Source organism: Mesoplodon densirostris, chromosome 5, assembly GCF_025265405.1.
Source record: "Mesoplodon densirostris isolate mMesDen1 chromosome 5, mMesDen1 primary haplotype, whole genome shotgun sequence".
Lineage (NCBI taxonomy): Eukaryota > Metazoa > Chordata > Mammalia > Artiodactyla > Ziphiidae > Mesoplodon > Mesoplodon densirostris.
This window is the reverse complement of record NC_082665.1, coordinates 105,470,665-105,494,888: the sequence shown is the minus strand read 5'-3', so window position 1 is coordinate 105,494,888 and position 24,224 is coordinate 105,470,665. Positions and strand designations below refer to the sequence as shown.

Here is a 24,224-nt window from a genome sequence, read left to right as displayed (position 1 = left end):
TGCTCCGTTTAAGAGAAGAACCCACAACTGAGACTTATTTTCTGTACCTCCTAACATTCCCATGACCTGGCACAGAGGGTCATTAATTTGAATTAATGAATATATGTGGTTGTTTTGTATTTATGTGTTTCTGCATCTATGTTCTCTTCTTTAAAATCAGAGTTTCTAGACTGAACAATGTAGGCACTAATTTATACACACAGGTATTTAAAATATGCTTGTTTCTAAAGCTTTTTAGTTATCATTTGGAGTAAAAGGCCCTTAGGAATCCAGGGACTTTAACATAATTGTCACTTTGTACTTATTGCATGTTTGAGCTTACATTAGACAGTATTATTACCACCATTTTACAAATATAAAATGCACAGGATATGTGATACCCAAAATCATCTAGTCTCACTACTCAAAGTGTGGTCCATGGCATCATTTGGTAGAAACGCAGCTTTTTAGGCCACACTCCAAGCCCACTTTAATTTACATTTTTATGCATAATTTGCATTTTTTCAAGGTCCTCAGGTGCTTTGAAAGCAAAACTCGTCTCATCATTGAAAGAAAAAGAATTAAACAAAAGTATCCTGACTCTCAGCCCTATTACCTATTTCTTTAAGTAACGACTCTATAGCAAATTTATGATATGTTAATTCTGGAGAATTTCTGAACTCTATCTGGATTAGTATTATGTTAGATGTTATGTTAATAACACAAACAATGAGAAAAGAGTAAATAATTTTCACACATTTTGCCTGGATATTCAAGATTTGAGGTGACTTGCAACATTACGGATAGTGGTTAAGACTAAGATAAAAGCAAAAAATAAGTAATATGGGACTATTATTGGGGCATAGTGGTTGGAATTAAGTCAGAAAACTTAGGCCAAGGAAAGCTTCTTTAAGTTCTTCCTGGCAGCCCTGATGAAAAAAGAAATTTGGTGGGTTACAATTTACAGGGCTCTTTAATAAGAGGATGTTTACCAATTAAGGGAGCAAACCTTGCCCTCACTTTGACTTGGAAGAAGAATCATATTGATCCTTCTGATAAAGCAGCAGTCCCCAGCCTTTTTTGACACCAGGGACTGGTTTCGTGGAAGACAATTTTTCCACAGACTGGGTGCAGGGTAGGGGGATGGTTTGGGGATGATTGAAGCACATTACATTTATTGTGTACTTTATTTCTATTATTATTACATTGTAATATATAATAAAATAATTATACAACTCACCATAATGCAAAATCAGTGGGAGTCCTGAGCTTGTTTTCACTTGCCACTCACTAATAGGGGTTTTTCGGTTTTTTGGGGTTTTTAAATTTTTATTTATTTAGTTAGTTAGTTTTGGCTGTGTTGGGTCTTAGTTGCTGTGTGGGCTTTCTCTAGTTGCGGTGAACGGGGGCTACTCTTTCATTGCAGTGGCTTCTCTTGTTGCAGAGCACAAGCTCTAGGTGCAAGGGCTTCAGTAGTTGTGGCACACGGGCTCAGTAGTTGTGGCTCGTGGGCTCTAGAGCACAGGCTCAGTAGTTGTGGCGCATGGGCTTAGTTAATCCGCGCATGTGGGATCTTCCCGGACCAGGGCTCGAACCTGCGTCCCCTGAATTGGCAGGTGGATTCTTAACCACTGTGCCACAAGGGAAGCCCACTGATAGGGTTTTAATATGAGTCTGCAAGCAATTGATTTATTATGGTCTCTGTACAGTCAAACCTCTCTGCTGATGATAATCTGTATTTGCAGCCACTCCCCAGCTAGATCCCTCGCATGTGCAGTTCACAGTAGGGTTCGCACTCCCATGAGACTCTAATGCCAGCGCTGATCTGACAGGAGGTGGAGCTCAGGCAGTAGCACGAGCAATGGGGAGTGGCTGTAAATACAGATGAAGGTTTGCTCGCTGGCCCCCCACTCACCTCCTGCTGTGCAGCCTGGTTCCTAACAGGCCATGGACTGGTACCAGTCTGTGACCCAGGGGTTGGGGACCCCTGTAACAAAGGACATTGAATGACATGTGCATAGTGATTTTGAAAGAAGTTTGCCAAAAATGTAGAATTCTTTTTTTTATACAAATACAATTTTTAAAGGGTATGTTCCATTTACAGTTATTACAAAATATTGGCTATATTCTCCATGTTGTACAATATATTCTTGTAGCTTATTTTATACATAATAGTTTATACCTCTTAATCTCCTACCCCAATTTTGCCCCTTCTGTTTTCCCTCTCCCCACTGGTAACCACTGGTTTGTTATCTATATCTGTGAGTCTGCTTGTTTTTTGGGGGGGCTGCGCAGCACGGCTTATGGGATCTTAGTTGTCCAATCAGGGATCAAACCCAGGCTCCTGGCAGTGAGAGCACCAAGTCCTAACCACTGGACCACCAGGGAATTCCCTGCTTCTTTTTTGTTATATTTTCTAGTTTGTTGTATTTTTTAGATTTCCTCATATAAGTGATATCATAAAATATTTGTCTTTCTCTGTCTGACTTATTTCACTTAACATAACGCTCTCCAAGTCCATCCATGTTGCTGCAGATGGCAAAATTTCATTATTTTTTATGGCCGGGTAGTATTCCATTGTATACATATACCACATCTTCTGTATCCAGTCATCTATTGATGGGCACTTACGTTGCTTCCAGATCTTGGCAATTGTAAATAATGCTGCTATGAACATTGGGGTGCATGTATCTTTTCAAATTAGTGTCTTTATTTTTTTCAGATATATACCTGGGAGTGGAATTGCTGGGTCATATGGTAGTTCAATTTTTAGTTTTTTTGAGAAACCTCCATACTGTTTTCCACAGTGGCTGCACCAATTTACATTCCCACCAACAGTGTACAAGTGTTCCCTTTTCTCCATATCCTCGCCAACATTTGTTATTTCTGTTCTTTTTTTTTTTTTTTTTGCGGTACGTGGGCCTCTCACTGCTGTGGCCTCTCCCGTTGCGGAGCACAGGCTCTGGACGCACAGGAGCACAGGCTCCGGACGCTCAGGCTCAGTGGCCATGGCTCACAGACCCAGCCACTCCGCGGCATGTGGGATCTTCCCGGACCGGGGCACGAACCCATGTCCCCCGCATCGGCAGTCGGACTCTCAACCACTGCGCCACCACGGAAGTCCCTGTTCTTTTTGATGGTAGCCATTCTGACAGTTGTGAGGTGATATCTCATTGTGGTTTTGATTTGCATTTCCCTGATGATTAGTGATGTTGAGCATCTCTTCATGTGCCTGTTGGCCATCTGCATTTCCTCTTTGGAAAAATGTCTATTCAGTTCTTCTGCCCATTTTTTAATCGGGTTGTTTGTTTTTTTGATGTTGAGTTGTATGAGCTGTTTATATATGTTGGATATTAATTGCTTATCAGTCATATCATTTACAAACATTTTCTCCCATTCAGTAGGTTGTCTTTTAGTTTTGGCAATGGTTTCCTTTGCTGTGCAAGAGCTTTTAAGTTTAATTTGGTTCCATTTGTTTATTTTTGCTTTTATTTCCTTTACTTTAGGAAATGAATCAAAAAAAATATTGCTGCAATTTATGTCAAAGAGTGTTCTGCCTGTGTTTTCCTCTAGGAGTTTTATAGTATCCAGTCTTACATTTAGGTCTTTAATCCGTTTTGAGTTTATTTTTGTATATGGTGTTAGAGAATGTTCTAATTTTATTCTTTTACATGTAGGTGTCCAGTTTTCCTACCAATTATTGAAGAGGCTGTCTTTTCTCCATTGTATATTCTTGCCTTTTTGTCATAGATTGATTGACAAGTGTGTGGGGTTTTTTTCTGGGCTCTCTATCCTGTTCCATTGATCTTTGTGTCTCTTTTTCTGCCAGTACCATACTGCTTTGACTACTGTAGCTCTGTAGTATAGTCTGAAGTCAGGGAGCATGATTCCTCCAGCTCTGTTCTTTCTCAAGTTTGTTTTGGCTATTTGGGGTCTTTTGTGTTTCCATGTAGACTTCTAAATGTGACCATTTTAACATAGGCATTTTTATAGATGCTACAGTAAAATTTACACTTGAGCTAAATTTCTGGTGATTTGCCTGGTAACATGGCTGTATTGCAAGAATCTAAAAGATGTAATAGTAAGCACGCTCATTAGGCTAGTCCTCTTGACAGTCAGTTTTCTCAGGCCTTCTCTGGCTGGGAAAGAGGTAGTAGTAGTAAGTGCTGGCTGAAGATTAGAATCACTGAGGAGCCTTTTAAAGAGAATGTTGATACAGTACTGTGGGAGGGGCCTAAAGTCACCTGGAAGGGAGCTTTATGCTCTGGTGGAAAGCTAGTGATTATTTTTTGAGCTGAGTGTTGTCTACACAGGTGTATTCAGTTTATGAAAACTATGTTTATAAAAGCTGTATACTGGGCCTCCCTGGTGGCGCAAGTGGTTGAGAGTCCGCCTGCCGATGCAGGGGATACGGGTTCGTGCCCCGGTCTGGGAGGATCCCATATGCCGCGGAGCGGCTGGGCCCGTGAGCCATGGCCGCTGAGCCTGCGCGTCCGGAGCCTGCGCATCCGGAGCCTGTGCTCCGCAACGGGGGAGGCCACAACAGTGAGAGGCCCGCATACCGCAAAAAAAAAAAAAAAAAAAAAGCTGTATACTTATAATGTGAACTTTTTTGTAAGTATATTATTCTTTAGTGAAAAGCTTTTGCCAGACCTCACTTATTCCCTTAGTTATCTGGATTAGCTTCTGAACATGAATGTTTTGTAAAAGTGCTCCAGTTTCTTTTAATGTGCCACCAGGAATGAATAACTTTGTTCGAGATGTTTCAAAATCACTGACAAGTAACTTTAATGAATACAGCAAGTTATTTAACTAAATACTGGTCGTCTATGTGGTTGACCAAAAGGAAATCCAAATGTCCTAAGAATCACAGATTGGGGTAGGAAATTCTTGGTCATAAGAATTTGAAAAAAAAAAAAGAATTTTTGAGGGAGTTCCCTGGTGGTCCAGTGGTTAGGATTCCAGACTTAAACTGCCGGGGGCCCAGGTTTGATCCCTGGTCGGGGAACTAAGATCTTGCAAGCCACGCAATGCGGCCAAAAATAAAAAAATGTTAAAAAAAAAAAAAGAAAAGAATTTGAAGAGTATGGCTTGTCCCCTCCACCATGGAAAGGACACATCTCATTTTTGCTGAGGACAGAGCTAATAACAACAACAACAACTTTGTACCTGTGCATATGCTTGAACAAGCACAGAGCAGAATAGACACAAACTAAAAACATGGAAGAAATTATTTTGGCAGAGATTTAAGGGTAGGAGATAATGCCAGTTTTCTGTCTTTATTGTTAAAGGCATATTAGTCCTATGGGATGAACAATCTAAACAGGTTTACAATCCTGTGATCCACCAGGGTGAATTGGCAGCTAGATACATGCCTGATGGCTTGGAATTAGCCCGCTGGTTAATAGTAGTATTGTTAGATTTCCTTTTTTTTTTTTTTTTTTTTGCGGTACACAGGCCTCTCACTGTTGTGGCCTCTCCCGTTGTGGAGCACAGGCTCTGGACGCGCAAGCTCAGCGGCCATGGCTCATGGGCCTAGCCGCTCCATGGCGTGTGGGATCCTCCTGGACCGGGGCACAAACCTGTGTCCCCTGCATCGGCAGGCGGACTCTCAACCACTGCGCCACCAGGGAAACCCTAGATTTCCTTTTTAATCCTTTCAAATGCTCGAGGATACTATGGTTTGGATATATTAAAGTGTTCACCCTAAGAGAAATTAGTTAAACTTCTTGAGGCCATTCCCATAATGTGTTTGAATATTATTTTTTGCAAGGAGACAGCTGCTTTTCTTCTTAGTTATGAAGGGAGAGTATTTATCTAGTTAATCAGGGTTCTGTCAAATTAAGTATCTGTTCCAAAAGAAAGGAGGCTAGCAACCAACACTTTGAAAATGAAATTAAGGAAACAGTTACATTTGTAATAACATTAAAGAAAATCAAATACTTAGTAATAAAGTTAGCAAAAGCAGTTCAAGACCTATGTACTGAAAACTATAAAACATTGCTGAGAAAAATTAATGAAGACTTGTACATGCATGTTTATAACAGCATTACTCATAATAGCCAAAAACTGGGAAAAATCCAAATTAATAAAAAACAAAATATGATATATCCATACAATCTGTAAACAAATGTGCTATATTCATCCATGTTGTGGCATGCATCAGTATTTCATTTTTCATTTGTGGGTGAGCCACAGAATACTATGCTAAGTTTAAGAAGCCATACATATAAGGCTATGGACTATATGGTTCCATTGTGTGAGACTTCTAAAAGAGGCGAAATTATAGAGAGAAAAACCAGGTCAGTAGTTGCCTGGTTCTGTGAGCAAGGATTAATCATTATGCACATGGGTACATAGGAACTTCTGGTAGAAGTGTTCTAAAACCGGATTATATTTATAGTCCAGTTATAGCACAGTTGTATAAATTTGCTAAATTCATCAAACTGGAAATGATTGAATGTTATGCATTGTAAAGCATACCTTTTAAAAAGCTGTTAAAAAACCAGGGAAGACTGGGATGTAGACCTGTTTTACTTTGCCTAATATAAATAGTATTTGACATTTCATGAAAACTGACTAAAATTAAACTTCTGTTTAAAAGGAGCAAAACTCCAGGCTGACATCAAAATGTGATTGTTTAGCATTTTATTCACTATCTAGCATTTTGCTGTTTGCTGTCACTAAGCTGTGGGTTTTTCTATTCACATGATTTTCCCAGACATCTGAAGCTTACTGCTTTTATTTTTTTTATTTATTTGTTTGTTTGTTTATTTATTTTGTTTATTAATTTTTATTAATTTTTTTTTTTTTTTGCGATACACGGGCCTCTCACTGTTGTGGCCTCTCCCATTGCGGAGCACAGGCTCTGGATGCGCAGGCTCTGCGGCCATGGCTCACGGGCCCAGCCGCTCCGCGGCATGCGGGATCTTCCCGGACCAGGGCACGCACCCGTGTCCCCTGCATCGGCAGGCAGACTCTCAACCACTGTGCCACCAAGGAAGCCCCACTGCTTTTATTTTGAAATGTTCTTTGGACATAACTATTTTGAAATAGGGTTGGATAAGCTTTTCATTTTTACATTCTCTTGGTTATAATTAAACATACTTAATTATTATTTTAAAAGAACAAAACTTCCCTCAGAACTATTGAATTTGGAGAGTTGCTTTATTCCTCACTAAACCATTTAAGCCTTTTTGCTTTCCTCTGTTTCCTCCCTTTTCACTGTCAGCATGTTTCTTCTTAGCAGTCTTGCTGTCATTCAGTTACTGTTTTTCCTCTTCTGTGGCCTAGAAAGCCAAGTAAATAAATTTCTTAAAACTCTGAGTAAGTTGCAAGTGATTAGGTTAAAGTATGAGGGGGGTCCACTTTCACTGAAGTATATATAGACTTTAGTACTCTATGAACTTTTGTTTGCTTCTTAGCTTTTTTTCTGGAAAGGTAACATCGGCAGATAGTGACCTAAAGCTAAATGAGTTAATATTATGCTAGGGTGCTCTTTTTAGCTTTTGGATATGTGGTTTCAGTTGTAGGCCAGCTTTATATGGAGATACTGCAAACAACCGCCCACTCCCCTTACCACTCTGAAGCCCTTTACTCCTGCTCGCTGATATTACTTGACATTTCATGTATATTGGGCTGGCCAAAAGTTTCATTCAGTTTTTTCTGTAAGGTGGCTCTAGTAGCACTTAGTTGTCTTTAACTTCATTTGAAACAATTTTGTTAGATTGTATGTGACAGCTGTCATATCAGCGTGCATTTAAAAAAGACTTATCGAGCTTCCCTGGTAGCGCAGTGGTTGAGAGTCCGCTTGCCAATGCAGGGGACACGGGTTCGTGCCCCGGTCCAGGAAGATCCCATATTCTGCAGAGCGGCTGGGCCCGTGAGCCATGGCCGCTGGGCCTGCGCGTCCAGAGCCTGTGCTCTGCAACGGGAGAGGCCACAACAGTGAGAGGCCTGCATACCGCAAAATAAATAAATAAATAAATAATAAATTTAAAAGACATCAAAATTGGTGAATTTTTGTGTAGCCATTTTAATACTGAAGATGGAAGAAAAAAAGCAACATTTTCGGCATATTATGCTTTATTATTTCAAGAAAGGTAAAAACGCAACTGAAACGCAAAAAAAGATTTGTGCAGTGTATGGAGAAGGTGCTGTGACTGATCGAACATGTCAAAAGTGGTTTGCGAAACTTTGTGCTGGAGATTTCTCGCTGGATGATGCTCCACTATCGGGTAGACCAGTTGAAGTTGATAGCGATCAAATTGAGACATTAATTGAGAACAATCAACATTATACCACGCGGGAGATAGCCGACATACTCAAAATATCCTAATCAAGCGTTGAAAATCATTTGCACCAGCTTGCTTATGTTAATTGCTTTGATGTTTGGGTTCCACATAAGTGAAGCAAAAAAACCTTCCTGACCATATTTTCGCATGTGATTCTCTACCTAAATGTAACGAAAATGTTCAGTTTTTAAAACAAATTGTGATGGGTGATGAAAAGTGGATACTGTACAATAATGTGGAATGGAAGAGATCGTGGGGCAAGTGAAATGAACCACCACCAACCACGCCAAAGGCTGGTCTTCATCCAAAGAAGGTGATGTTATATTATATATATGGTGGGGTTGGAAGAGAGTCCTCTATTATGAGCTCCTTCTGGAAAACCAAACGAGTAATTCCAACAAGTACTGCTCCCAATTAGACCAACTAAAAGCAGCGCTCGATGAAAAGCGTCCAGAATTAGTCAACAGAAAATGCATAATCTTCCGTCAGAATAACGCAAGACCGCATGTTTCTTTGTTGACCAGGCAAGAACTGTTACAGCTTGGCTGGGAAGTTCTGATTTATCCACCATATTCACCAGACATTGCACCTTTGGATTTCCATTTATTTTAGTCTTTACAAAATTCTCTTAATGGAAAAAATTTCAATTCCCTGGAAGACTGTAAAAGGCACCTGGAACAGTTCTTTGCTCAAAAAGATAAAAAGTTTTGGGAAGATGGAATTATGAAGTTGTCTGAAAAATGGCAGAAGGTAGTGGAACAAAAGGGTGAATACGTTGTTCAATGAAGTTCATGGTGAAAATGAAAAATGTGTCTTTTATTTTTACTTAAAAACCAAAGGCACTTTTTGGCCAACCCAATACCTAAAAGAATTTAAAGCAGGAGCTCAAACAGGTATTTGAACACCAGTGTTCATAGTGGCATTATTCACAATAGCCAAAAGGTGGAAACAATCCACACGTCCATCAACAGATGAATGGATGAACAAAATGTGGAATATACGTGCAGTGGATCTTTATTCAGCCATAGAAAGGAATGAAATTCTGATACATGGATCAACCTTGAAAAACATCATACTAAATAAAATAAGCCAGAGACAAATGGACAAATATTGTATGATTCCACTTTTATCAGGTATGGAGAATAGGCAGATTCATAGAGATGGAAAGTAAAATAGAGGTTATCAGGGAATGGGGAATTACTATTTAATAGGTATAGAGTTTCTTTGGGGCATGATGGATGATGGTAATGGTTGCACAACATTGTGAACGTACTTAATGCCACTGAACTATACACTGAACAGTGGTTAAAATGGTAAATTTGATGTGTGTATTACCATAATGAAAAGAAATATAGATATTTCTGGTTTGGGTAAGGCTTTAGAACTTTAGTATTAAAGTTCTAAAGAAACCTCTCTTTAGAAACATATTCTGATGGAGACCATAGTGTACCTATCACCAGTATAGGGAGAGGCCTCCCCAGAGGAAGATTCCATCACCTGCATCAGAGTCTGCCAGTGGAGCACTAGAAGGTTTATCCTTTCATTTCTCCTTTCTAGGCTATCCATCCGGGATATGGTTTTCTCTCAGAAAACATGGAATTTGCCGAACTGTGTAAGCAAGAAGGAATTATTTTTATAGGTCCTCCTTCATCAGCAATTAGAGACATGGGTATAAAGAGGTATGAGTTTACATCTTTTAAATACAGGCATAGGAAGACTAATTGAAATGGTTTGTTTTAACTATAATAGACATGTTGATTATACCCTTTTGTCATCATAGGCAAAAGTTATTTATTTGCCACTACAGTGAGTTACAGAAAATATCCAACTAATTAGTGTTTCTAATCAATATGTTAATCAGTTTTGGGGGATTAAAAACAAGGTGGGATGAGCTACCACATGAAAACTGGATTGAGAAAACTAATAGATATTTTAACATTTGTATTAATATTTGTTGTCTCAGACTATAGTCCTTTTACCTATGGAATGTTTTATTTTTAAAGTTCCATTGTATTTTATAGACTAGGAAGTATTTGTGTTTCTCTTGTATGAAATAATTCATAGATTTAGGGCATCTTGGTTTTTTTATTCTAAAGCACAGCCAAATCCATCATGGCTGCTGCTGGAGTGCCTGTTGTGGAAGGTTATCACGGTGAGGACCAATCAGACCAATGCCTGAAAGAGCATGCTAGGAGAATCGGTTACCCCGTCATGATTAAAGCCATCCGTGGTGGAGGCGGAAAAGTAAGATTGTGCATGCTCGTGTTTTCCATTTTGGGCTAGTCTAATTTGTTTTACTTATGTTGTAGTCATAACTGTCTTTCCATTTTAGGGTATGAGGATCATTAGATCCGAAAAAGAATTTCAAGAGCAGTTAGAATCAGCGCGGAGAGAAGCTAAGAAGTCTTTCAATGATGATGCGATGCTGATTGAGAAGTTTGTGGACACACCAAGGTGGGTTCAGCTTTTTTTTCTGACTCAAAAATTTTTAAATTAATTAATTAATTAATTTTTGTCTACGTTGGGTCTTCGTTGCTGTGCGTGGGCTTTCTCTAGTTGCAGCGAGCGGGGGCTATTCTTCGTTGTGGTGCGCGGGCTTCTCGTTGCAGTGGCTTCTCTTGTTGCGGAGCACGGGCTCTAGGCGTCTGGGCTTCAGTAGTTGTGGCACATGGGCTCAGTAGTTGTGGCTTGCGGGCTCCAGAACTCAGGCTCAGTAGTTGTGGCGCATGGGCATAGTTGCTCTGTGGCATGTGAGATCTTCCCGGACCAGCGATCGAACCCGTGTCCCCTGCACCGGCAGGCAGATTCTTAACCGCTGTGCCACCAAGGAAGTCCTCAGTTCATTTCTTGTTGATGGAATTTAGAGTCTTTTCAAAATAAAAAAAAATTCTTGTAAGAAACTAGCTTTATCTTACAGATAAAGCATCATTTGAGATGCTCAGAAAATGGTAATAGTTAGCCAAATTGAATTGTAAGTGATATGTTAACAAATATACTAATAGCTCACCCTTATATTGCACTTAACCATGTTCCAGGTTCTAAGTATTTTACATATACTAAGTAATAATCTTGCTATCCTTCTATTTCTAGTCTAATTCCTGCAACAATCCCATTTGGTAGACCCTGTTCCCATTTTTCAGGTGAAAATACTGAGCAACAGAGTGGTCATCTGACTTGCCTGACGTCTCCCAGCTGGGAAGTGGTGAAGCTGGGATTTGAATCCAGGCAGTTTGACTCCAGAATTCACACTCTAAGTGACCACACCGAACTGCTTCTCTGGGTACCACTATAGCAGATACTATGTGGATTTCTAATTTATTTTATTATCAGGAATTTTATTTTCATGTGTATTGCTTAAAATAAGATATTGATTATAAAAGCTTCTTGCTTCATAGATTTTGTGTTAAATACAGACACACACACACACACACACACACACACACATACATATATATAAACCTGTAAGTCAAGTGACTTTATAGAGAAAAATTCATTTGGGGACCATGACCAGAGAGAGATTTACCTTGAAGGTAATGAACTAAAGCTTCAGGCCCTTCTCTTGCATGAACCTCTTTGAAGATCCTGTACCCAATTTTGTACTCACCTTAAACTGGGCTCCCAAATTGTTTTTGTTTCAAGCCCTACAAAACTTAGAACTGTCCCTGAGCATGACACAGTAATTAAATTCATTTAGAATGTGATAGTTAAAAAAAAACAAAAAAGTCAATCTCAAAATAGGCCAGTTGATTAGGAGAGCACAATGTATGCCACCTATTAGTGGGAAATAAGGCAAAAATGGAGGAAGTTCTAAGGTAAATTGAAGGTTCCTTTCCACAGTAGCTTTCAGAAAAGGATAGGCTAACTATCCACATTGGCGTACTCTTGAGTTAAAATTGTCGTGGAGACATCAGCTAGCTATTTCAGTGACTGTAACTCAATGCCTGCAACATTTTTGAAGATGTAGATTCTTTACTTGCGAAATGTTAGCTAAATATTACCTCACATTGTAATTTATACTCTCAATACCTGGGAAGCTTCTGGGAATCAAGGACCTGGTAGTTTCTTTCTTTTTATTTTCCCATATATATTACCTGGCATTATTTTCTTCATGATAGGCATCAGTAATATTTTTTTAAATATAGAAATAATATGAATACATTACAAACTTGGAAAACCAAGTCAGTCATAAGCTCATTCTCCTGATATAAGTATTAGCATTTCTACATATTTCTCTTCTGTGTTTTCTAGTAATAACATTTCAATATCATGATAATCACTATTTTATATTCTACTAAATAATTATCTGTTGAGTTAATGGAGTACCAGAAGATTGTCAAGGTGGTGCTGATAACTGAGAAAAGTAGAAATCAAGATGTATTATATAATAAATCTGATCAGAACTATTGAGCTTATCTGAAAGGTTGGGATAGATAACAGTCTTCAAAGTGTACGATTTTAGAGAATTTAAAAAAAATCAGATTCCTTCCTCACTTCATATTCAGTGCACATTCTAGAGGGATTAAAAATGTGGGAGGGTATCATGATCCCTGTTACAGATGGAGAAGCAGGGCCAGAAGGTGAAGTATCGACCAGTTCTCAGAATCACGTCTGCCTGCCGCTGCCTTTCTGGCTGCTCCAGGGCCTCCAGTAACTGACCTTGTATAGCACCTTCATCAGCAGAAGACTCAGATCCAGCTCCTGACCTAACACACACATGAATCATGAGACCAGGACCCATTTCCCAGGCATGTGACCTGGGCAGTTGCACAGGGCCCTGAGCGCAGAAGGGTCCATATTTGGTTTAATACCCCGTGGAGGCATCTTAAAATTCTTAATAACATTTTAAAAGGGGCCCTGCATTTTCACTTTGCAATGGATCCATAAATTATGTAATGGGTCCTGCATGTGACTTTGGACGAGAAAAGGAACAGATGAGATGAGGAAAGCTGGCTGGGGCAGCCACAGAGGAAGCAGAGGCCAGGGGTTGTGAGGGCCCTCTCTTCTCGGTTCTCAGCGGATCCCTCCATCCCCTGCTTTGAAAGGAAACAATGGCTCCTGCTTAAGAGGCTTCACCTCCCCAGCCTTTTGGGTCAAGCAGATTCTGCATATGAGTCATATCATATGATATTTGTCTTTCTCTGTCTGACTTCACTTAGTATGATGGTCCCTGGTTTCATCCATGTTGCTGCAGATGGCATTGTTTCGTTCTTTTTGGTGGCTGAGTGATATTCCATTGATACATGTACCGCATCTTCTTTGTCCATTCGTCTGTTGATGGACATTTGGGTTGCTTCCATGTCCTGGCTATTGTAAACAGCACTACAGTGAACACTGGGGTGCATGTATCCTTTTGAACCATGTTTTTCTCTGGATATATGCCCAAGAGTGGGATTGCTGGATTGTATGGTAGCTCCATTTTTAGCTTCTTGGGGAGCCTCCATGCTGTTCTCCATAGTGGTTGTGCCAGTTTACATTCCCACCAACAGTGCGGGAGGGCTCCCTTTCCTCCACACCTTCTCTAGCAGTTACTGTTTGTGGATTTTTTGGTGATGGCCGTTCTGACCGGGGTGAAGTGATGCCTCATTGTAGTTTTGATTTGCATTTCTCAATTGCACTGTTTTTATGTGAAAAACGAATGGGACTTTTTTTTTTTTTTTAACCTTTGGGTAGAACCTATAGGGAGGTCTATTTTAGTTAGAGCTTTGTAACACAGCAGGTGAGGGAAAGTTTTGTGAAGGTTTTTAAAGACAGTTGAGAGAGGGGGAGATGTTTCCAGAGGGTTATGGAGTCTCCTCTGGGCCAAACCCTGGCAGCCACGCAGGCCACTCCTGCTCTGTCCAGTGGAAGACTGGCTACTGCACGTCTCTTCATCTTACTCATAAAGCTTCTAGGAGGCAAATATTTGTCAAAGCCAATGCCATAGGGCTTCCCTGGTGGCACAGTGGTGAAGAATCCGCCTGCCAATGCACGGGACATGGGTTCAAGCCCTGGTCCGGGAAGATCCCACATGCCGCGGAGCAACTAAGCCCGTGTGCCACAACTACTGAGCCTGCACTCTAGAGCCCACGAGCCACAACTACTGAGCCCACGTGCCACAACTACTGAAGCCTGCACTCCTAGAGCCCGTGCTCCACAACAAGAGAAGCCACCACAATGAGAAACCCACGCACCTCAACGAAGGGTAGCCCCTGCTCGCCGCAACTAGAGAAAAGCCCATGCACAGCAACGAAGACCCAACGCAGCCAATAAATAAATAAATAAATAAATAAAATCTATTTAAAAAAACTGTGAATAGGAAAATAAAAACTTTAGAAGTCTTAGAAAATATCAAGGCATTCCTACTAGAAACCAGCTGCATCTGTCTATCTAGCCAGACCCCAGCAGTGGCTGAATTGGAGTGACTGGGATTTGATGTACTTCTTGGTTCTCAGACACTGTGCTCCAGAATCTCTAAGTTAGGTAAAGCAACACAGAAAAGGATCATCAGAAAAAGGAAAATAACAAGAGTGATTTGACAACCGCAGAAATCCTAACAGAGCACAGATCCTCGATGAGCTTCCCTTGTAAACAACCAAAGGAAAAGTGTTTCCAACTTCTGAGAAGTCAGAAAAGAGCTATGTTGTGCTCCTGGTGTGGCCCCCGTATGTTCACTTCAGAACCTAGAGTTCCTGCTCTAGTGCCTCCTTCCCTGGAGCAGCTAAAGGATAAGGGAGAGTCAGTGGACATGGTAAAGTTTTACAATTGGAATTTGAAAAACAAACAGCTCAGCTCCAACATGCAAAGAGCATAGAAGTTGTTACTCACACCCAAAAAGCAAGTAAAAAATCTGAACAAAATAAAAATCAATGAATTTTAGACCCATCAGAGAACTGAGGCCACAAGGCAAACCACCACCCTGAAATCTGGGCAAGCAAGTGAAGACAGCAAATCACAACCAAGATCAGCTAACCTGGAGCAGAAGCTGCGGGAGCCATAAACTGATAGGGACACTTATATGGGAATTTTGACAAATTACTAGAGGCTGCGTGTGGACTAGCTTGATGGTGAGGGCCCAGTTTTAGGGGGAACCCCAAATTTTCATAGGTTTTTCTTCCAAGGACACCACCAAGTTCTCAAAGTGAAAATCCAAGAAAAAATCCCTCACATTTTGGGGCAGGAGGAGGAAAAAAGAAACCATTCTGAAATAGGCCCAGAGCTGTCTGTTCTCCCTACCAAAGGCCAGCACTCTAAGGGAAACTTTGCCAGAGCCTTTTCTGTCCCGGGGGAAGGGCAGTTAGCCAACTCTAGTCTTCCTGTTTCACGTAAGGGAAGAAAAAAAAAAAAAGCTAAGAAACACTTCTGAGGCACACAGGGACACAGACCCACTGAAAGACCGAGATTTAATCCTAAGATTATAGAGTGCTTTCCCTCGCCCACACCCTACTGCCATGTCACCAGGGCCCCTGTATAATAACCAGATTGCAACCAAAAGAGCTGCAAGACACAGACTCTGATTAAGGAGTTCTTAGACAAAAGGACAAAAGGAGAAAAAACAAAACAAGGACACTAGAGGGAACTGAAGCCTCTGGCACCTGTAGCTACTGCAGACATTAAACACAGCCTGCCTCCTAGCCAGGCTAACATAAAATCTCACATGAAAGTTTTATTCACCTCAGTTCCTGTTCTGTGACATATTATGCCTGGCATTTAACCAAAAAAATATTACAGGGCGTGCTAAAAGACAAGAAAAGCATGGTCTGAAGAGAAAAAGCAAGCATCAGAACTGGACTGAAATATGACACAGATTTTGGAATTATCAGGTGTAGAATTTAAAGTAACTAATATGTTAAGGGCCCTAATGGAGCAGTAGGTGACATGCAAGAACATATGGGTAATGTAAGCAGAGAGATGGAAACTCTAAGAAAAAAAATCAAAAGAAAATGCCAGAAATCAAAAACATTGTAACAGAAAGGAGGAATGCATTTGATGGACTCAGCGTAGACTGGACACAGCTGAGAAAAGAAATAGCGACCTTGAACTTATGTCAGTGGAAATTTCCCAAATTGAAATGCAAAGAGAAATAATGAAAACAAACAGAACAGAATATCTGAGAATTGTGGGACAATTTTAAAAGGTGTAATATATGCATCATTTGAATACTACAAGGGGAAGAAAGAAAGAGGCGGGAGAAATATTTGAAGTAATAATGGCCAAGATATTTCCAAAATTAATGACATACACCAAATTATAGAACCAGGAAGTTCAGGGTATACCAAAAGCAGGATAAATGTCAAAAAATTTTTGAATCATATTAAAACTGCAGGAAACCAAAGACAAAAAAAGTCTTGAAAAAAGCTACAAAGGAAAAACACCTTATCTACAGAGGAGCAAGGATAAGAAGTACATCAGACATAGCTAGTAGGAAGCAGCCACATAGCACAGGGAGATCAGCTCAGTGCTTTGTGACCACCTAGAGGGGTGGGATAGGGAGCGTGGGACAGAGAAGCAAGAGGGAGGAGATATGGGGATATATGTATATGTATAGCTGATTCACTTTGTTATACAACAGAAACCTACACACCATTGTAAAGCAATTATACTCCAATAAAGAAGTTAAAAAAAAAAGAATAGTGGGTCGTGAACAAATTAAAAAAAAAATAACACATCAGACTTAAGAATAGAGTGGACTGTTAAAATAAACACTACATATTTTCAAGAAAAAAAAAGAATAGAGTGGAGTAAAATATTTATAAAGGGTTGAAAGAAAAAAAATCAACCTATAAATTCTGCATCCAGTGAAATTATCCTTCACACTTGAAGGAGAAATAAGGACTTCCTAAGACAAGCAAAAATTGAGGGAATTTGTCACTGGTAGACTTGTTTTACAAGAAGTGGTTAAGTTCTTCAGGGAGAAGGAAAATGATGCAAGTCAGAAACTTGGATCTCTTCAAAGAAAGGAAGAGCGATAGAGAAAGAATAAACAAAGGCAAAATAAAATCTCTTGGTTTTTTATTCTTAATTGATCTCACAGATAAGTTTATTCAAAATAATAATAGCAAGAATGTGTTTGGTGTTAGTAGCTTAAGGGTAAATAAAAATAGGAGGAAAGATCAAGGAAGCACATCCAAAAGGAAGAAATCAGCTCCTATTATTTTGTCAAGAGAATATGTTGGACAAGTTGGGAAATTTTTAAATGGAACATTCAGTAGAAATGATATATCAAGAAAAAAAATCTTCCAAGTGGTTTAATGAAGTGTTTCATGAGGTAAACAGAAAGGAAGAGAAATGAGCCACTGTGCTGAAATAGTACATTTATAAGACTTTCTGGGTTTTTAAAAAATTTCTTCTATGTTTGACAATTTTTATTTTAAACTCAACAGAAAAAAATGTTTGCTGGTCACTCATTTCTGTATTATGGTGGTGAATGTGTGAGGTGAAGTACAGTGTGAACATATCAAAATGAATCTCCTGAGAAGAATGCTTTCATGTTCACCAAATGGTCTGTGTTACCCTTATTTTCTTAAGTGTTACGTGCATTTACTCTTTTTCTCTCTTTTTTTAAAATAAAGTTATTTATTTATTTATTTAGGCTGTGTTGGGTCTTCGTTGCTGCACACGGGCTTTTCTCTAGTTGCAGTGAGCAGGCTTCTCATTGCGGTGGCTTCTCTTGTTGTGGAGCACGGGCTCTAGGCACGCAGGCTTCAGTAGTTGTGGCGTGAGGGCTCAGTAGTTGTGGCGCACGGGCTCTAGAGAGCAGGCTCAGTAGTTGTGGCACATGGGCTTAGTTGCTCCATGGTATGTGGCATCTTCCTGGACCAGGGCTCGAACCTATGTCCCCTGCATTGGCAGGCGGATTCTTAACCAGTGCGCCACCAGGGAAGTCCTGCATTTACTCTTAATATGATTTCTGATAATTTTACTATTTTATACTCAACATTAAAGTTCCTTATTTTGTTTTTTTTTTTTTTTTTTTTTTTTTCTTTTTGCGGTATGTGGGCCTCTCACTGTTGTGGCCTCTCCCGTTGCGGAGCACAGGCTCCGGACGCGCAGGCCCAGCGGCCACGGCTCACGGGCCCAGCCACTCCGCGGCATATGGGATCCTCCCAGACCGGGGCACGAACCCGTATCCCCTGCATCGGCAGGCGGACTCTTAACCACTTGCGCCACCAGGGAGGCCCCCTTATTTTGTTTTTTATGATTTAATGTTGGTATATTCTTTAAAAACGAATGATCCATATAAATTTATTTCTTAACCTTTCTATGGATGAGCCATTTTAATTTCCAGTCTGCCTTAGTTTATAAAATCTGACTGTAAGGGTTGCTTTTTTAAAATCCCCTGATCATAAAAATATGTTTTCATTGACTTTTTGAGGATACATGAATTGTGACTATAACTTATAATTCTGATGTATTCAAATTTGTCAGTCTTGGGCTTCCCTGGTGGCGCAGTGGTTGAGAGTCCGCCTGCCGATGCAGGGGACACGGGTTTGTGCCCCGATCCCGGAAGATCCCACATGCCGCGGAGCGGCTGGGCCCGCGAGCCATGGCCGCGGAGCCTGTGTGTCCGGAGCCTGTGCTCCGCAACGGGAGAGGCCACAGCAGTGAGAGGCCTGCGTACAGCAAAAAAAAAAAAAAAAAAAAATTTGTCAGTCTTTTCCTTGGCAGTTTGTACTTGTGACTTGCCCCTACTGTGAGGTCATAAATATGGTCTCCAGTGTTTTCTGTCTTTTCTTATCTCTCACTCATTTCATATATATAATTTTTTTTTCTTGAATGTTCAACCTACAAATGGAAACTTCTCATTGGGTTTTTAAATAGGCATGTGGAAGTCCAGGTGTTTGGTGACCACCATGGCAATGCTGTGTACTTGTTTGAAAGAGACTGTAGTGTACAGAGGAGACATCAGAAGATCATTGAGGAGGCCCCAGGGGTAAGGATCTTGTAAAGAAATTTGTCAACTTCTCTATATTGTAAATCTCAGTCACTGACTTTTGGGTCAGAAATCTGTGAAGCTAGTATTCCCCCAAAGTCCTGCTGAACAACCATTCCCCAGTAGTAATACAGCCTCACTGCAGTGTTGGGGATGAGGAAGGGTTGATATTCTGGGGCTACCATACTGAGGGCGCACTAAGACCATGATCCTTCTGGATGGTATCTGGGAAAATCTGCTCTGATCCAAGTAGTATCTGACTTACAGTGAACAGCTACCGTTTCCATGCAGATTTTAAATTGTAATTAACTAGCGTGTTTGAAGAATGGAATGGTCTTGTTAATTGAATGTATTTTTTTATGAAGAACATTCTTTTAACTGGTGTTTCAGATGTTCCTAAAATATATTAGTCATCTTCCCAACTTAAAGGTTATGTTGTATAGAGGAGAGATTTGGGTTTGCTCTTATTTGGCCACTTTTGCCCCCTTATAATTGTTGACATCTGAGTCTACCTCTTGATTGACTCAGGTTGTCACCCGGGTCAAGACCTACTCCTAGGATTACCTATTTTCAGATTTACATTTCTTTGGAATCTGCTACTGCCGTAGGCCTCTTGTCCAAAGTTATATGCATGTTTTTTTCAATATGTATTTCTAAAAGATCAGATATCTAAGGTTTCTGATTAATCAGTTAGTTATTCTCATACTGTATTCAAAATTCAATTTCTGTTGCAGAGTATATTATACCGTCTGAAGTAAATGTCAACAATAATTTCAATAAAGCCTTATTTTCAAGCAGTGATTGCTTAAATAAAAATCTGTAGAGCACCATTTAACAATGTTAAAAGGCTTTGCCTACTTATTGATATACATTTTATGAACTTTTTTTTTTTTTTTGGCCGTGCCATGCAAGGCACGCGGGATCTATTTCCCTGCACCCCCTGCAGTGGAAGTGTGAAATCTTAACCACTGGACCGCCAGGGAAGTCCCTGGACCTTTCTTATTAACTTGCAATCTCAACGTTTACCATTATTCCAAGATAATTATTGGGCATATGACCCAGATTGCTTTATCATCTTGAAACAAATAGAGATTATTCAAAGTTTTTGTATTAATATATATAATTTTAAGTGGGCATATGATCATGAAAGTTATTTTGGGGAATTCTGTGATGGTCCAGTGGTTAGGACTAAGTGCTTTCACTGTTGTGGGCCTGGGTTCCATCTCTGGTTGGGAATCTAAGATCCTGCAAGCTGCACAGTATGGCCAAAAAAAAAAACAAAAGAAAAGATAGCTATTTTGTAGGTACAAGGGACAGAGATATGTCATTATGCTAAGTAATATCTGCAATTCATAGAAATTACTAACAGAATCATTAAACTTTGGTATAGGGACAGTTGAACTGTGGTATAAGACAGTATTTCATGATGAAATGTATAACATTAGATATTTATCCTTATTATCTCTTTAATGCAATATTTGATACATAGAAATGTACTATTGAATCTTAATGGAAACTTCTAGTAGAACAAAGTACTAATGGAAATTTATTTCAAATATTTTTTCATAGCCTGGTATTAAACCTGAAGTAAGAAAAAAGCTTGGAGAAGCTGCAGTCAGAGCTGCTAAAGCTGTAAATTATGTTGGCGCAGGTATGTCAAGATTGGCTTCTAACAGAGAAAGAGGAAAGTTCATTTGTGTTTTGAAAGGCAGACGAAACATACAGCTTTGAAATCATTGGCTTTCAAACTTTTTTGACTATATCCACATTAAGAAGTACATTTTGGGCTTCCCTGGTGGCGCGGTGTTTGAGAGTCCGCCTGCTGATGCAGGGGACACGGGTTCGTGCCCCGGTCCGGGAAGATCCCACATGCCCTGGAACGGCTGGGCCCGTGAGCCATGGCCGCTGAGCCTGCACGTCCGGAGCCTGTGCTCCGCAATGGGAGAGGCCACAGCAGTGAGAGGCCCACGTACAGGTAAAAAAAAAAAAAAAGAAGTACATTTTACGTTGAGAACCAGTATGTAAACGTGTTTATGTTTATAAACATGTATATTGGGGGGAAAACGTCACTAAACAGTACTTAGCCTAATTCTGTATAATGCTATTTGATATTTTCTATCTTATTTTGAAATAAAATTGCTAAAATTATTTTTTTGCATTTTTCACAATTAGTAAACTTAAATGTTTTAGAGCAGTTTTAGGTTCACAGCACAACTGAGCAGCAAGTTCAAAGAGTTCTCACACCCCCTGTCCCCCCGCAACATAGCCTCCCCCACTGTCAACATCCTGCACCAGAGCAGTGCTTTTGTTACAACTGATGAACCTACATGGACACATCATTATCACCCAGAGTCCATAGTTTACATTAGGGTTCGCTCTTGATGTTGTACATTCTGTGAGTTTGGAGAAATATATAATGACACGTGTCCAACATGTGTCCACCATTGTAATATCTTACAGAATAGTCTCAGTGCCCTAAATATGCTCTTCATTCCTCCCTGCCTCTAACCCCTGACAACCACTGATCTTTTTATTGCTTCTATAGTTTTGTCTTTTCTAAAATGTTACATAGTTGGAATCATACAGTATGTAGCCTTTTCAGGATGGCTTCTTTCACTTAGTAATATGTATTTAAGTTTCCTCCATATCTTTTCATGGCTTGATAGTTCATTTCTGTTTAGTGTTGAATAATATTCCATTATCTGGATGTACCACAGTTTACTTATCTTCTGACCTACTGAAGGGCCTCCAAGTTTGGTAATTATAAATAAAGCTACTATAAACATCTGTGTCCAGGGTTTTGTGTAGACACAGCTTCAATTCATTTGGGTAAATACCAAGAAGTATGATTGCTGGATCACATGGTAAGAGTATGTTTAGTTTTATAAGAAACTGCCGAAGTGTTCCAAAGTGGCTGTACCATTTTGCATTTCCACCAGCAGAGTATGAGAGTTCCTGTTGCTCCACATCCTCACCAGCATTTGGTATTGTCAGTGTTCCAGATTATGGGTATTCTAATACGTGTGTAGTGGTATCTCAGGTATCTTCAGGTCTTTTGCCCATTTTTTTTAAATTTATTTATTTATTTTTGGCTGTGTTGGGTCTTTGTTTCTGTGCGAGGGCTTTCTCTAGTTGCGGCGAGCGGGGGCCACTCTTCATCACAGTGCACTGGCCTCTCACTGTCACGGCCTCTCTTGTTGTGGAGCACAGGCTCCAGATGTGCAGACTCAGTAGTTGTGGCTTACGGGCCTATTTGCTCTGCGGCATGTGGGATCTTCCCAGACCAGGGCTCAAACCCGTGTCCCCTGCATTGGCAGGCAGATTCTCAACCACTGTGCCACCAGGGAAGCCCTGTGCATTTTTTAATTGGGTTGTTTGCTTTCTTATTGTTGAGCTTTAAGGGTTCTTTATATATTAGATAACAGTCCTTCATCAGATGTACCTTTTGCAAATATTTTCTTTCAGTCTGTGGCTAGTTTTTGCATTCTGTTGACATTGTCTTTCGCCAAGCAGAAGTTTTTAATTTTAGTGAAGTCCAGTTTATCAGTTATTTTTTTCATGGATCATGCCTTTGCTGTTGTATCTAGAAGGACATCACCATGCTCAAGGTCAACTAGGTTTTTTCCTGTGTTGTCTTCTAGGAGTTTTATGGTTTTGTGTTTTACAATTAGGTCTTTGAACCATTTTGAGTTAATTTTTGTAAGGTCTGTGTTGAGATTCTTTTTTTTTTTTTTTTTTTTTGCATGTAGTTGCCCAGTTGTTCCAGCACCGTTTCTTGAAAAGACTGTTTTTTCTCCATTGTATTGCCTTTGCTCCTTTGTCAAAGCTCAGTTGTCTATATTTCTGTGGGTCTATTTCTGGACTCTCTATTCTTTTCCACTGATCTATTTGTTCTCTCACTGGTACTTCACTGTTTTGATTACTGTAGCTTTATAGTAAGTCTTGAATTCAGATAGTGTCAGTCTTCCCATTTTGTCATTTTGTCAGACTGAGTTGGTTATTCGGGTCTTTTGCATCTCCGTATAACCGTTAGAATCAATTTTTTGATATCCACAAAATAACTTGCTGGGATTTTGATTGGGGTTGCATTGACTCTACATAACAAGTTGGGAAGAACTGACGTCTTGACAATGTTGAGTCTTCCTACCCATTAGCATGGAATATTTCTCCATTTAGTTAATTCTTCTTTGACTTCTTTTACCAGAATTTTATAGTTTCCTCATATAGATCTTATACATATTCTGTTAGATTTATACCTATTTCATGGGGGAGGGTGCTAATGTAAATAGTATTGTGTTTTTAATTTCAAATTCAACTTGTTTGCTTGTATGTTGGAAAACAATTGACTTTTGTATATTAACCTTGTATCCTGCAACCATGATATGGTCACTTATTAGTTCCAGGAGGATTTTTTGTCAACTTTTTTGAATTTTTTATAAAGATGATCAAGTCATCTGTGAACAGTCAGTTTTATTTCTTCTTTCCCAATCCATATACCATTTATTTCCTTTTCTTGTCTTACTGTATTAGATAGGACTTCTGGTATGATGTTGAAAAGAAGTGGTGAGAGTGGACATCCTTGCCTTATTTCTGATCTTAGTAGGAAGGCTTCTAGTTTCTCACCATTAAGTATGATGGTAGCTATAGGGTCTTGTAAATCTTCTTTATCAAATTGAGGAAGTTCCCCTCTGTTCCTAGTTTGTTGAGCGATTTTATTATAATTGGGTACTAGATTTCATCAAATGCTTTTTCTGCATTTATTGATATGATCACATGGTTTTTCTTTAGCCTGTTGATGTGATAGATTGCATTAATTGATTTTCTAATGTTGAACCAGCCTTGCATACCTGGGATAAATCCTACCTGGTCATGGTGGGATTTTTATACATTGTTGGATTTGATTTGCTAATATTTTCTTGAGGATTACTTCATCAGTGTTCTTAAGAGATATTGGTCTGTAGTTTTCTTGTAACATCTTTGGTTTTGGTATTAAGGTAATGCTGGCTTCATAGAATGAGTTAGGAAAAATTCTGTCTTCTGAA

General features: G+C 39.7%; 1 protein-coding gene across 1 annotated transcript in view; it reads left to right on the top strand.

Annotated features, from left to right (window-relative positions):
- Window positions 1-24,224, top strand: part of MCCC1 (methylcrotonyl-CoA carboxylase subunit 1) — a 63,204-nt gene that overhangs the window by 12,130 nt on the left and 26,850 nt on the right. Inside the window, exons 5-9 of the mRNA XM_060100070.1 lie at window positions 9,831-9,952; window positions 10,370-10,517; window positions 10,606-10,727; window positions 19,071-19,182; window positions 20,752-20,833. Of these exons, the coding sequence (XP_059956053.1) occupies window positions 9,831-9,952; window positions 10,370-10,517; window positions 10,606-10,727; window positions 19,071-19,182; window positions 20,752-20,833 (586 nt within the window). The remainder of the gene's footprint in view (window positions 1-9,830; window positions 9,953-10,369; window positions 10,518-10,605; window positions 10,728-19,070; window positions 19,183-20,751; window positions 20,834-24,224) is intronic.